Source organism: Myxocyprinus asiaticus, chromosome 7, assembly GCF_019703515.2.
Source record: "Myxocyprinus asiaticus isolate MX2 ecotype Aquarium Trade chromosome 7, UBuf_Myxa_2, whole genome shotgun sequence".
Classification (NCBI taxonomy): domain Eukaryota; kingdom Metazoa; phylum Chordata; class Actinopteri; order Cypriniformes; family Catostomidae; genus Myxocyprinus; species Myxocyprinus asiaticus.
Genome location: NC_059350.1, coordinates 34,651,960 through 34,667,995, shown reverse-complemented (window position 1 = coordinate 34,667,995; position 16,036 = coordinate 34,651,960). Strand labels below are relative to the sequence as shown.

The window sequence follows — 16,036 nt, the reverse complement described above, 5'->3', positions numbered from 1 at the left end:
TGAGCCTCGCCTGAAAAGAGATTATGTTTGTGTGGGTGAGTGTGTGTCCCAGGACAAAAAACATGGCATTACCTGAACAACAGGCACTGGTCCTTCACTTATAAGAAGGCAAACATATATATATTAAAGGCCACACATCATACAATCAGACACACATGAGTAAAGTACCATTGCTTGTTTATGAGCCCATGGAAGCATTAATATGTCCCCAGAACAGACGGACAAGGGCCACATCTGTTCCTGTGTTACCATGCGAGTTGCTTGAATTTTACGTTGAAAAAATATCAACAAGCCCCTTTCATCAGCTCTGAGCTCTGTCAGCGCCCAACTCAAATGGCAGAGAAAACCGCTATGTGTTTCTGTAGGTGTACTGTATTTTGCATTTTCCATGAATACGGTACACTTTTATGTCCCTTTACTCCAATTACAGGCACAAATCCCATGTTTTTGTTGTGAGAACTTACAGTAAACAACCTGTTACCTTACATAAAATTAACCTAGCATGAAAAGTAACTAGTTTTAAACACATCAAATGTCTATATCCCCTCACTTCAAATGGTGAATTTGGCCTGTTCCATGTCAGAGGTCCTGACATTTTGGACTGTATCCAACAATTAAAATCATGCAATGTCATAATTTTGACATTATTTATATTTAATAATACTTAGGCTATATCATTATTTAGTATATTTATATTCAATTATTGTCTTTAAAACTATTTTTAATTACTAACTACCTTTAAGATCCAAAAACTTCTCTTTGTTCCACATTTTGCATGCAACCCTGCAACTGCATGATTTCTTCCATTACAAAAAAGTAACATTCCTAATTGTATCTAATTTGACATCTAAGTAGCATCATTTAGACCCGTTCTAGAGCATGACAGAAAGACAAGTAAATAATCTCATAAAATTTTCTCAATTTTGACATCAATTGTACTGTTGACTGTATTAGTACAGCCTTCAATCCTGTTCTCAAAGTTATTTTAAGCAAAAAAAATGACCAAACAAATATGTTTCTTGCATTTATGGGAAATTTAATTTTATCATAAACTACAAACCAACATTTGGTCCCAAACTATTTACCCCCAACTTAATTAATTCTAGCATAGTTTTGTTGATTTAATTTGAAAATTTTGGTTAATTTGATTATGATGTATATTGCTAGAAAATCACACAAATCAGGGGTTTAAACTATATTTAGGCATGTTCCAACAATTTGGGTAAAAGGGTTGCACAAATGCAAACAACTATAATGTAATATTTAGTTTGACCTCCTGAGGATGGCGAAAATTTCAGACCCTGCCTTGTACCCATTTTATAGAAAGTGCCATTTCAACTACAGAAAGAATGATGTCTATTTTAGTGTAAATGTGTTTGTGTGGATGCACACAACTGACATGCTTCTCATCCCCCCACCCTTGTTCTTCTTCCCATGACAGAGGAAACCAGAAGATGATCAGAGGATTCTCAGTCTCTGTTTATTCCAAAAGATTCCAAAAAATAAAGCAATCAGTCCACATTCCATTTAGAAAAAATGTCCTCCATTTCATTCCATTGCAGCCTCTCCAACTGAAATTATGCTAGTGATGACGAGTCTATTTGTGTGTCTGTGTGTGAGAGACAGCTTGGCACTACGCTCAGGTTTTGCACAGAAAACTAGAGTATGTTCCCAAACATACTCCCAAATGCACAATATGAGCAATCCTCTTGTGTGCATCTGTGTGTATATTGGTGTATCATCCAAGATTTAAGTTATACACATGAATGTTTTCTATTTACATGTACAATACATATAAAACTATTGAACAATATTTCAGTTGCACAGAATGGCATAGAAAAGGGTGATTGGCATATACTTTATCAATATAATTATCAATATATCTATCTGCAATCGTCTCCATCTCTAAGTCTTCAGATCATAACTGGACTACATAAATTAAAGTTCTAGTCAACTTATATTAGTGATATACTCATCTTAATCATTGCTTTTATAAAAACATGGATAACTAAAGGTCGTCATGCGTTTCACAGTTAAACTGCATATCGTAGTGCACCTCATTTAAAATACAATGTGTTTGATATTAAAAAGAAAAGACCAAAAGATAAATAACAAACCCTTGAGTATAGGGTGTTGATTTTCAGTCTTTACATTTCCCCTACAGATACAAAATATTAACAAATGCATCTGAAATGCCTTGACCTATTTTTGGCACACATCAATATTTGGCATTCTGGGGTATCATAATATATTATCAAGTTAACATATTCACATACAGATCCATTTTAATCAATATCTCAATAAACACTTCTAATATACCATATGAAATGTGTAATGCAGAAGGTAAAATATTCTTTAAAGTTTTTTTTTTTTTTTTTAAGTAAAGAGATATAAAACTACTGCTTGCATCGTCCATAGGCCAGAAAAACAGTATCAGAACAATACTAAAATAAATAAATCCACATCACGTTTTCAACTAATCAAACCAGTGAGAAAAAACAAAACTACTCAAATCATTTCTTTTTTCTTTAAGTCAAGCATTTTCATTGTAACATTAACATCAAATGAACAAAAGTATAATTATATACATAATTTTTTTTAGACATAGCTCATATAATAAGAAATGATTCTAGTCAAACTCTTTATATATACAGTATATCATCATGTTGATCAAGTAAACAAAATCACAATTGATGCAGATGTTTCAAGTGTGCTTGAGTTGTTGAGAATCAAGTATTCAATGGCATAACTTACAAAGTAAAAAAAAAAAAGTAAATGAAAACTGAAGACATGGGGCAAGTGTGTTTCTTTGCTTGTGTATGTGTCTGTGAATATATGGGAGAAAGGAGGTTATATTGTGTGCATATGTGAGCATGTGACCTTCCAAATGAAAAAAGTAACATGTATACAACATGGAACTTTATACAGGTAGGGTAGCAGTGTGCCACACAAGTTTTGTGAATTTTGTCTGCGTATGTACACATAGCAATGTGCCTGTATATCTTTTTTATGTGCATGCCTGTCATCATGTTTTTGTGTATTCAAATGTTGATTGTATACATCAACGATGTTAAAAATACAAATACACTGAACAGAAAAATCTGTTAAAGAGTGTCTTTGCATGAATATTTACATATACAGTAAGATCTGACATCCTGTGCGTAGATGGTATTTGTGATTCATTGTATATGGTGTAATTAAGCATTTATATGTAAATATATTGTGTTAGTGTGTGTAGATGTGTCAGAATATGTATACATTTATGGATATGTATGAAAGTGGGGGTAAAGCATGCTTGCAACAGTGTGTGTGTATGTGAGTGTGTGTGTGTAAGGCACTCAGGACAGTTCGCTCACACTCAGAGGCATTGCCATGCCAGGTCTCAGGTACGGCACAGCATGGACGGCTTTAGAGAAGTCTGGAGTCAGCACTCGCCCGTTCTCCCCTGTACTGCCCGTTATAGACAACCTGGCCTTACTGCGCATAGCATCTGTGAACGTCACCTGTTTCCAAACACACACCCATACAAACAATATAGAAATACACAGCAAATAATGCCCAAATGCACACATACACACAGAGAAAAAGAAAACACAGAAATGTTCATTAATGTTATGCAGCGTGTGATCTATATCTGAAATACAGATATACAGTGACCCCAAAAAGTATTTGAACACTTAAGTCAAATGTTATGAATGTCTCTGTATTATATAACAAAATAGCAAACCAATTGGCATTTATACAAAAATAAAATAAAATTAGGGCTGTCAATCGATATTTTTTTTTTAATAGAATTCATTACATTATGTGCCGATTAATTAATCAAATCAATGAACACATATCAATATTTACTGCGAAAGAATAAAGTAATTTAAAATATACTGATTTCAATAATTATAAATATACAATATATAATTCATATTTTAAAACATACAATTCAAATAAATTACATCATATATACATATTGTGGCAACAGACAAGTAAAGCATTTACACAATACAAAAAGTGCCTTTGGTTGCATCGTGTCTCACTAGTTTTAAGCGTCTCTAGTCCTAAGCGCTGTGTTAGGACGATGTACCAAGTTAAACATATTTTGAAACTTTGAAAAACCGTCTCGAGATCCCATTTCAGTCCAGCTGTTAAGCGTTAAGGCAAGACTGAGCTGCCAGCTCATTGGTTTAACTGTACAGCTGAAGTGCTGACTGTTCCCTATTGCATCAAGGTGGTATATCATGCTTGAATTGCTCCGATAGTAGAAACATTCCTTATTACGGAATTTACATACAGGTCGGGGGTAGATTTTTTACATTATTTTATTTAACCTGTTATTTTTCATATAATTAATTGCACTAAATTAACGTGTTAAGTCGACAGCCCTAATAAAATCTGGCAGCAACATTTTCCTAGCAAAACATTTCACAAAAGGAAGTTTGTTTTAAATGATAAAAGATATATATATATATATATATATATATATACTGTAAAAATCAAGACAAGAAATATTTCATGGAAAACATATCCATAGTTAATGTGATGAATTACACCAGTGATTACTCTGCTAGAGCACCTGTATGAACATGAGGGAAACTGACTTGATACACTAAAAATGAACGTAGGACCAAATGGTTAAAAGTTATTGCAAAATTGGCTCAGAAAATTGAAGTTAGTTCTGAGAAAAGCTCTAGCATTATTTGTTTGCAGATGCCACCTGGTTCGATATTTTGTATGTAATGCAGTGACATTCAGGCATGTCTTAAATTGTAACTTATGTATCCAAATACTTTTTAGGCCCACTGTATATTTTATAAATATATTACATAATTGTAAATGTTTCATGAAGAGCAGATGGGGTGGAGAATGATTGACAGCTAATGGGTTTTTCACTGAGTAAAATGGCGGAGCTTTATATCAAAAGCAAGCGGTGAAGCCAATTCACAAACAACCACAAGCGTCAATAATGATAAACAAACGAAAAATTGAACGTTAATGAAGAATGAAATTACACCAGCTAAACGAAAATAACTAAAATAAATTTATTAATCTATGAACCATCCATGTTTTCTGTTGATCCAACACCTTTTTCATCAGTACATTTTACCCTCCCTCTACTTATCCTTTGTCCATTTTTACATCATTTCTTTACTTTAATCTTATTGATCAGACCAAAACTGTCATGTCACAAATTGCTTTTAAAGGAGTCATATCATAATCGGAAATCATTCCTTGGCCTTTTGAAATAGTTTGATATTCAATGTGACAATACAGTAAGCATCAGAACTAAAAATGTTCTCCTCAGTCCAAAAAGATCATCTATTGAAACTAAGCGGCAAAGATTCTTTAAAAAATAGCTAACAATAGCTATTCCGTGTTCAGTAACTTAGTCCGCCCATACACAGGGCGTAGAATAGATACCTTTATTTCTAAACACCAAAAGAAGATGCTATTCCAGTTGGCATATAACTAACGATGGCTGCGTTGGCACCAATAGTCTCTATGATAAACTTAAGCTTGCGATGCTTTTGGGAAATGCTGCCGATAAGAGTAAGATTTGGGGAAAGTCCATAAAATGCTGTGCTGTTCCTTGTGTGTACCACTTGCTGCTCTATTATGCTTTCATAGGATCCCAGCGTTATCAAAATGTAACTTAATTTCTGTATGATTTCTGTATTTCTGTTTGAGTGGCACATTTCCATTTTTGTATTGTGAACCTGTCACAATGTAACAGAGGCTTTTAAGGATGGGGCAGCACCAAATATATTTAGCCTCATCTCATGAAAATGACATGACTGTGGCTACATTAAAAAAAAATTATATTGGTTCATTACACATATTGTGGCAGTTCCGAGGTGAAATTTCCAATTTTGTTATTTTAAACATTATTAAAGCGTTATTTTGTGGTGCTTCTTTGGCACTTTCGGCTCACGTGTCGACTCACATGCTCTTCAGGACTTGTACCCTAGTCCTTTGCATCGTAAGTTCAACATTTCATAAGTTCAGCTACCGTGCAATTTGACTGTACTTAAACAAGCTTGTAAATTAAGTTGGTTATGTAATGCAAGCGTTAAAATGCAATGTGTCATAGTAAACGTGTTCTGTTGTCATAATATAGCATTGTGTGAGGAACAGGGTAAAAATAAAGTGTTTAACTGATAATCTGCCGTTTACTCATGATTTGTGTGAAAGGTAATAAAAGTCATTGTTGTTGTTTCACCAGGAAACTGCCACGATACGTACAATGAGGAACATAAAAATCATTTTTCAAAAATATACTGTATGTATAGTAACATGATTCTATGAGACAAGGTTGACTATATTGGACCCAACAACAAACCTGTGAGCAAGCATTGCTTCTCATTTCACATGAAGTACATCAATAATACATAAATGTCTTAAAGGCAAAGAAGCAAAAAATGGCTTAATTCTAAGGGTCAAAGAGAGGGTGAAAAATGGCCATGAAATACTAAATTAAGACCTCAAACAAAACCTTATCAGTGGACATTTCAAGTAAAAATAAAATGACTAATATTATGATATGACCTCTTTAAATCTTTGACAAATGCATGTCAGTGTGATGCCTGAAGAATCATGCAGTGGCGATGAAGCATTTGGCATACGATAAGAAATGACAGAAAACAAAAAAATAGTGAATAGAGGGGGTAACTGCCGTTCCTACCCCACTAGATCTTAACACTCTCCAGCCCATAAACGTTGTACCCTTCCTTATAAGTAGCAAAATTCTGAGAATTCTGCGAGGAAGAGGAGGGATTTAGAGCCTGAGTCTTGGCAACCTTCATGCGCTTGGCCTCCGCACGAGACTTGTAGCAAAACTCCACCAGAGCGACCATCATAGCCAACCCAAGACCGCCCACCAGGATGTAGAATACGCCCGCAACGTTACTCAGGCTGAGAGCACTAGTCTTCTCCTGCAAGAGGTTGAAGGTCAAAGGTCAAAAATAAGGGAAAGAAAGGATGACAATACATCAATACTACTGATTATGAGTGTATTTTAATTTAACAGAAAATGTAACTGCGTGAAATTGTGCGTATACTGAGTGTAAGTGTATCAGTAAATCACATATAGTACACAGACTAGGCTAAGAAAATACAACAGTGAGGACGAGGTATGATGTAGTGCGTGCACATAATAAAGGAAAGAGACACCACCTACAGAATTGCAATTAAAGACAGCTGAAGTAAAAGGCAGATATACAGAACAACATTTACAGCATTGGTGAAGGACAAGGAGAGGCCGTATGGGAAAGAGAGTGAGAGAGAAAAAGAGATAGCAGTGTGCGAGAGAGAGAGCGTAAGAGAGATCAAAAATAAATAAAAAAGAACAGGACAAGCTGTCAATAAAGCACACATAAATACAGAAAAGGAGCACAAGGATATTCTGAGCCTAAACAGGTATAGTATGTGTGTTTGTGTGTGATTGAAATGCACTTGTGTGAAAATAAAAGATGTTTATGTATTTGCTATGTGTCTCTTGCATGCATTACTGTATGTTTATATCACATCCCTGGTTCTATAGGCATCACTGATTGTATACACAGGTCAGGCTCTGATTCATGCGGTGGTAAATCTATGTAGGGGACTTGCTCTGACACACACACACACACACACACACACATATCAAATGTATGTCTGTATTTACTTTTTGCACATCCTCTCCCTTTCTCTAGCTCTAACACTCTCTCGGCTACACAAAGGCCCTGTTTACACCTGGTATTAACATCCATTTTGAGTGAGCCAGTCACAAGTGGTCAGCCGAGACAGATCACTATTTAAAATTTACATTTACTGTTAATCTCAAATGCATCTCCTGTGACCGGATTTTGATTTAGTGACTTCATACATCACTTACTAAGTCAGTGCATGTTGACAGCAAAATGTAAAAAATAAAAACTGCGCACCGCTTCTGCCACACATGCTTGAATTTGAATCTAATCACAAACATGATGTTTCGAGCAGAATTGTCAGTAATTGAAGTTAACTATGGATGATCTGTGTCACTGAATGTTGATATGCTGAAGTATTTTGCATGTACAGTACGTATATGTATGGGCTTTTCCAATATTTTCAGTTCATATGGTTGTTTTCTTTTTTTCTGACAGCATTTTAATGCCATTTAAAAAAAAATTTAAATGTAAAGTTTTTTAAAGAAATAAAATATTTCCAGAATAAAAGTCAAAAACATTACGTAAATAAAGGCATAATGTTTTGAGAATAATTAAAAAATAGGCAATTTTATGAGATTAAAGTTGTAGTATTATGAGAATAAAGTTATAACATTATGAGATTATAGTACCATTGTTTTGATAATAAATTCTGAATGTTATGAAAATAAATTTGCAGCATAACGAGATTGAAGTCATAATATTATTGGGAAAAAAATTGTAAAGAAAGTAACATCAAAGTGGACCAGATGTAGATGCAGATGTAACCATCAATACCCTTCAAGTCGAGTAGTGCTGGGTATTGATACAGATTTCCTGATTTGATTCGTTTCTGATTAAAAAGCTCTCGATTCGCTTCCAATTTTGATTCGATTCGATATTGATTCATATGGGTATATTTCAGTTGTAATGTCCCTTTTACTTAAATATGAAAGAGATTCTCTCCCTGCTAATGCTGTTAATTATACAGGGAAAATACGAAAATATACATTTAAAAATTTTTATATTATTAGTTTTTCATCATTTTGGTCACATTTTGGCTTTTTAAAAATGAACAAAACCGGTACTGTCTCTTTAACAAAACTGGCATTTCTGTAAAGAGGGTCTGTAGATGAACGCATGTTAATGAGAGAGGACTCAAATTGCTTTATCTTATCTGTGCCATGCATGATTAGAATAAAATGTTTATTTAAAAAAAAACAAATTATCAACAACTGATTATAGAGAACAAAAAGGGTATTAAAAGAGACATTATTCAATGACAAATGGGTCGCGTGGATCTCGTCTTTGGACACTCATTACACAAAACAAGTTTTACTCTCAACACGCACTGAAAGGATCTCACTGCTGAATACTCCACCACTATACTACACAATTACTGGCGAGTGAAATGTAAACATTTACCAGCCACTTGCCAAATATATAAATTTTAGTCGCATAGCACAAAATTTGGTTGCAAATGCAGATGATTTCCTCTCATTGTAGTGGAGGGTTGCGCATAGAGTAAACCTGGAATTTAAGAATTGATATCGAGATCATTCAAATGAAGATTGCGTCGCATCGGAAAATCGATATTTTTATGTACCCCTAGAGTCGAGCACTAGTTGGCATTTCAGATTGCTGAAATTTATAGGCGGCACTGGTGACAATTCTTTCAGCATCCCTCCACCTCCCCATGACACTAATGCCTAGTGGACACTACACAACTCAAGCTCTTTGATGTTTTGAGTCGGCGACTGGTCTGCGACGAGAAGTCTCAGATACCACGACGAAAGGTCTTGATGTGTGTGCACTACTGCGACAGGCAGAGACGAGTCCCACACGCTACGATTGTTTTCAGAAAACTGCCTGATATCTAGACGTCTTGTCATCATGTGTGCGCACTGTCCCGACGAGCGAGAGATGACAATGAGCCACGGCCAATGAAATATAGAGAGAGCGCAAGAGGAGGGCAAAGTATTAGGAAGCTGAAGACAAAAAATTATTAAAATAATTAGAGTATAATAAAATTAATCTTCACCCACATCTCCCTATACCCTCTGTCTTTATTGTTTTAATCTGTTTTTCTTAAATGTTTCCATTTGCAAATAGCAAAATGGGCACGAGCCATTCTTTCATGTTTGTTGAAAGAGGAGAGCAAGATTTGGGTAGCAGGAGACAAAAAATAAATAGAAAATAAAATAAAAAATCATCCACATCTCCCTACCCGCTGTCTTTATTATTTTCAGCTGTTTTTATTATATTTTTTCCTTTGCAAATTAGCGCAAATACGTGTAAAATGGGAGCGAGCCGTTCTTTCTGTTTGTTAAAAGAGAAGAGCAAGGTATTGGGTAGAAGGAGACAAAAATAATAAGAACAATATAGTTGTAAGCATCGATTAACGGGGTCCTTTAATTCCACGTCACAAGATGTAAAAGCCTTATTCATATAGCTCGTAAGCAAAATAGCAATTTTTTCATATCTCTTGACCACTAGGTGGTGCTGTGCCAAAACTGTGTAGGTACCCTCAGGTCATGCCTGTGATGCAATATACCAAGTTTCATGTCAATACGCTAAAGCATTGCGAAGTTACAGCCACAAGTCCATTTTGGTGCAATCATGGTCAACTTCGTTGTACTTCATTGAAGCGTCATTTGAAAACGGTTTGAAAACCAAAAAAATGGTCTAGGACAAGTTCGAAAAGTAGGTTTTATGAAAAATCGCAAATTGGGAAAAACTTTTCATGATGGAAATGAAATCGGAGATAGCCATGATCGACTTGAGCCAAGGATTCCAATGATATAAGGCACTTGAGTCTCGGACATACAGTTTAGGTGTTATGGCCCAAAATATGCAAATAAACTGTTTTGTTCACTATAGCACCACCCATGGGCCAATTCCATGCATATGGCTAGCCAGCCGGAGTACTACCATCCCTGAAAGTTTCAAGTGTCTAGGCTTTACGGTTTGGTCTGCACAATCAGTTTTAGAGCAGAATAATAATATTATTCTAAATAATAATAATAATAACAAATATAGCTGCAAGCAGCGATTAATGGGGTTCAAGCAGCATAGGTCCTTTAATTCCATATGTCACAAGATGTTTAAGCATTATTCATAAGAGCAGCTGTAACAGCCGTTTTTTTGCCGGTTCCGTGTGGATTTCAAGGGAATAAATATATTTTAAAAAAGCGAATGCATTAACATGTACAATAGGAACACAGATATGCGCAGCATGCACACTAGAAGCTCAGTTACAGGTCTGCACTAAAATAACGCAGAAGCTTTAAACGTCATTTTTGGGAATAATAAGAGAAACTGTGCGGCAGTTTTTAGCGGTTTACTTTCTCGTCTTTTACTTTTTTGCGCTTTATTATCATTCAGTAAAACAAAGACGTAATGTCTGTATGTCCTTATGTTTGTCCTTTTGAAATCAAAGACTCTCTCCTCGAAATCCGAACACAAGTGGTCAACAGAGATGACCAGGTGTAACGGTGATGGCTTATACATTTGTGATCGGATCAGCCAAAACTCATCTTAATACCAAGTCTACACATGGTCTCATTCAGGGTCGAACGGTCGTGCAGTTGATATACTACAGTCCTGACGTGTTCGCATCAGCATGACGAAAAACCAGACTGTGAGTCGCAGGACGCTGACAGCAAGTTGTGCAGTGTACACTTGGCTTAAGTGGCACTAAAACAGCATTGTATCTTTTAAAGCCAAAACATAACCTGCAAAATGTAAAACCCTGATTATAGCATTATGGTTGATTGACAGGCAAACAGGGAGTTCTTCCCTGTTATCTGGTCGAATTAGTGTTTAAACTACAAATGTGATGTAGTCACATTTCTGACTACCTCCAAATGTGGTTTAAGTAGTCATTTCAGAACATTGTTGGACCCCCTGTCCATCTGTATTTAGCTCTGATCACTTGTGATCTAATTGCACAAGATGTTAATATTAGGTGTAATCAGGGTCAAAGACACACAGAGTGTGCTGATGCTTGGGTTTGGATAACCCAAACAGGGACAGTGTTTTCATGCACACAAACAAACACACACACACACGCACACACACACACACACCAACGAGCACATTCTATCCCTACCAGAGATGGATCAGACACGCACACACACACACTCCCTGCAGTGACTGACCTTACTTCCAGAGTCCTTGGCTCCACATTCTCCCTTATCGTACCACCATTTGTTTTTCAGCTTGTCTAAGATGCCTTGCTCACTGAGTTTCAAAACTGCAAGGTTTACTGGCGTTCTTCGCGTATGGGAAATAACATAAATAACATTATCAATGTTATTTTATGTTATTGTCAGTAACATTTGCACTTGCTTACAGCGCTGGTAATGATTCAGCCCTGAGCGTGGTGGCGATCGGCAGTCTGCGCTCCATTTGGCAGTCGGCAAACGCGGCTTTGCCGTGCCAGATGTGCACAGACCCCATCGCCGTGAGCAGGAAGCAGAGACAGTGGCCGCCTACAAGCCTTGCACCTCTGGGAATACAGTATGTTTTTATATAGTCTAGAGAAATATCGGTTTCATGCTAGAGCAGAAAGCTCTTACAGTGGATTACTGAAGGGAACTGATGGATATATTCAGTTTGTAGGAGACTCGGCTTGTTCCTTGGGACCACTGCTAATGCTTTCTGCTCATGTACATGTTTTCATATAATTTTTTACCCAAGTCCCGAGCACGGGTCTGACCTTTGACTCCCCGCCTCCGCTGCCGCACTCTCCTTTGTCGTACCACCATTTGTTTTTCAATTTATCCAGAAGCCCCTGCTCGTTCAGTTTTAGCACTGCAAGGTTTACCGCGTTTCTTAAACAAATGATAAAACATATTTGTCAGACAGTATGAGGGGGGCGGAGCTGCAGCGGGCTACGCCCCACAAGTCGCATAGAATGAATGGAACATTAGGTTAGACAATCCATCAATCAACCAATCAAAATGACTTTAAACAACCCATTAAACTATAAGGTGGTCGAGCTGTAAGAGTTCTTTTTTTAAACTCAAACTCTTGAGGCAGGAGGCTAGAACAGAGGAGGATCAATAATCAGCAATAATATAAATTATTATATAAGCACACATACAGATCCTCAAATCAATTAGCAGAAAACAATATAACCATTGAGGCAGACAAATCTGGTTAGAAATATCAAAAGAGACAGCATGCAAAGTTCAAACAGTGCATCATCAACTGCATTCATTATCATGTTACAGTACTGTGGTTTCAGCCTCAGTTTATTCATTCGTAATGCTTATGGTGATCATTCAAAAACCAAGTGCCCAATCACATGCATTGATTAGTGATTATCAATAAATAGCTATTGTCATAACAACACAGTCTGGTTGCAAGAGGCCATTGCTTCAGTCATTAAAAACAGACATGCATTTAATAACACAGATATTGATGGCAAACACGAGTAATCCTCTGAGCTTGTGGACTATTTGAAATAACACATCTGAAAAAAAGCTCAAAGCTTAAAGTTTGGGTATGAGGTTATATTCATCTTACTGGTAACTTTAAGATATTGACAATTTGTTTCAGACTACATTATATCACATCTTCGCCAAAGAGAGCAAGTTGCTAGTACGGCTAGGTAATATATTGAATATTAACAATAATTTCGCTGGCAATATACAATTAAACAACATTGTGAAAATAGCATTGATTTTAAATCGCTTTTAATTTAGCCATTACATTTTCTAAAGATTTATAAGACTAGTTTCAAGATCCTTCCTTGTCTCGCAACTTGGAGTTTAAGAGTCAATAGTAACATATTTCTGATTTAAACTTCAGTAGCAAAACTGTTTTTTTGGAATGTTCAGATTGTGTGGCATTTTGCATATACAGTATTAAAATGTTTTAGTAAAAATTGATGTATGTAAATACTGCTTTTAGATGTTAATGGAATTCTCTGTGTGGCATTTTGCATATATTAAAATGTCTTAGTAAAAATAGATTTATGTAAATACTGCTTTTATTACAACATATTGTTAAATTGGTGCATATATATGCAAATGATTAAATCCCATTCTTCCTTGGGTTTATGTAGGGAAAAAGTGTGGAAAAAATTCCTTGATTATTTTCACTGTGTTCTTAGATTTAACATTTTGAATCCACATGTTTGGTTCCTCTGATTAATAATAGTAAAAAATTAAAGCAATATCAAGATATTCAAATGAGGATTTTGAGCTCTAAATATCGAGATATGTATTGAACTGCATCAAAAGGCTGAAAGATAGCTATTTTTAAGCTATCTCGCCCAGCCCTAGTTGCTAAGTAACCTGCTTGTCAGCTGTCAGCAAGGCTGTCTAAGGACCTCACTATCTCTGCAGTTGCCTTAATAACTTGCTATACTGCTGTTTTTGCCTAGGTTGCCTTGGTCACCATCTGTCCCTACACTCAATGCTGGTTTACCTAGTTTACCTCATTTTAAAGAGGGACCCCCGGCCTACATCAGGGTAGGTGGGATACTATAACAACATGGGCCATATTGTTATACTACTCCACCCACCTTAAAGCAGATCCCTTGGGTGTAGCGATGCCGTAGCCTTTAGAGTCAAGGTTTCCTCCGACCTTCATGGTGTCACAGGGCTTGCGCTGCTCGATGTACTCATTCATAGTGGACTCCAGAAGGTAAGCATATTTTCCTTTGGACTTTCGGACACGCAAAACACCTTCCACTGTGTTTTTAACAAACACAGATGGCTCTGCACTCTTCATGTACTGCCACATCTTGTCAAAAAGAGCAATCTTAGATCTCTGGGTAAAGAGAAACAAGAAGACAGAGACAAAGATATTGAGAAAAACTAAAGCAGAGGTTTAGAATCAGCATTTATTTGCAAACCTGCTTAAACTAGACTGTGGATGGTTAGTGAATAAGCACTAAAATACAAACGTGCAAAAGGGGCGAAACTGTCACCCCACTGTGTCCTAACTAGGAGACAAGTAATTTGTCTGTCCACACTGAGAGCGAAAATGCTTCACAACACAGCACAATAACAGGCAATCAGAACATTTGATATTAAAGACCCCATCAAATAAAAATTTGAGTTTTGTTGATTTTAGTCTATATGTGTTAGCTTTGAGGCCATCTATATGCTAGTGTACACGTAAATGTTCACTATATGCAGATATATGTGTTAAAAATGTAAAATCGGACGGGACTGCTTTATATGGGGATGCGGGGTAATGTAGTAATTACAGTACCTGAGCTTCTCCGTGATTTTAATCCTAAACGAACCGGTCATATCAGTCACTTTACTAGACTTTTTCGGACTGTGCCGGTAAAGATTATGACGTCTTTTACCTTGTATAGGCCTATTCAGTGAGGATTAGTAGAAATTGCAGAGATGTGTGTGTCTACTGCATTTACACACTGCTGTCACATGTAACTGACCCATAAGAAAATGTATAGCTTTGCTGATTAATTATGCAGGAATTATTAAACATTATCATATACTGTATCTGGGATTATTAGAAGAAATTGATTGGAATATCTGGCAAAATACAACAGAAATGGTGATATTAGCGAGCCTGTAATGCTATACTACACTCTTGAATTAAAAATATGGACAATCCGTTCACATTATAATTAGTCATATCTATTACATAATCATAACTCATAATAATGATATAAGACAAATATGTATTGAGTTCTGTTGTCCTGATTTAAAATAAACTATTGGTCTTGGTCTCCCCAACTCATCTAAACAACACAGATTTTTGTCCAGTCAAATATTTTCTAGAATGAGAATGTCCCTCCTCCTAATACAACCTGCAACTAGCATAAACCCTAAAAGTCCCCTAGCATAAGCCTCACAATGCCCAGCTCCAGTATCTCACCCTAAAGAACTCTTTGGTGGAGCCTGCATCCAGTGTTCCATAGGCAATCTCGGTCTGTTTGGCCAGGTCTTCAGCACTTTCGATAGGTGACACCATCCTCTCCACAGTGAGGAAAGCAGCCAGGTTAGCCGTGTAGGAGGAGATGATGATGAGGGTGAAAAACCACCATACACCACCAACTATACGGCCAGACAAAGACCTACACACAGCAAACACAGTCAGCCAAACACACACAAGCTCACACCAACGGAAACAGTATCTTGTTATGAACTCTACCTCGAATGAAAGAAAGAAAGAACCACAATGGTCATGTTATAGACCCTTTCACTTTGGAGAGAATGGGGAATATGCAGCCGAAACACGGTACCACTCCAAGAGAGAAGGAGATGGCAACCTTGTGCACCTTACTGTTTCCAACCAAATGAGTACATGTTCACAGAAGAAATGTCCAACTGAAGTTTAAACCACAACTTCAATCAAACATTTCTAATCCTGTGTTAGCTCTCCCTCCTTCC

The 16,036-nt window shown here is 36.5% G+C and overlaps 1 protein-coding gene across 7 annotated transcripts in view; it reads right to left on the bottom strand.

The window, feature by feature from the left end:
• Window positions 1-1,461: 1,461 nt before the first annotated feature.
• gria2a (glutamate receptor, ionotropic, AMPA 2a) overlaps window positions 1,462-16,036 on the bottom strand; it is a 60,081-nt gene continuing 45,506 nt past the window's right edge. Inside the window, exons 12-16 of one of the 7 annotated variants that reach the window (XM_051703171.1) lie at window positions 15,522-15,720; window positions 14,191-14,438; window positions 12,376-12,490; window positions 6,708-6,923; window positions 1,462-3,503 (exon numbers count right to left, since the gene is read on the bottom strand). In XM_051703171.1, coding sequence (XP_051559131.1) covers window positions 3,339-3,503; window positions 6,708-6,923; window positions 12,376-12,490; window positions 14,191-14,438; window positions 15,522-15,720 — 943 coding nt within the window. In that variant the 3' untranslated portion in view covers window positions 1,462-3,338. Of the gene's footprint in view, window positions 3,504-6,673; window positions 6,924-11,815; window positions 11,931-12,351; window positions 12,491-14,190; window positions 14,439-15,521; window positions 15,721-16,036 lie in introns of those variants that run through there. The other 6 variants (XM_051703166.1, XM_051703167.1, XM_051703168.1 and 3 more) reach the window with 6 other exon arrangements.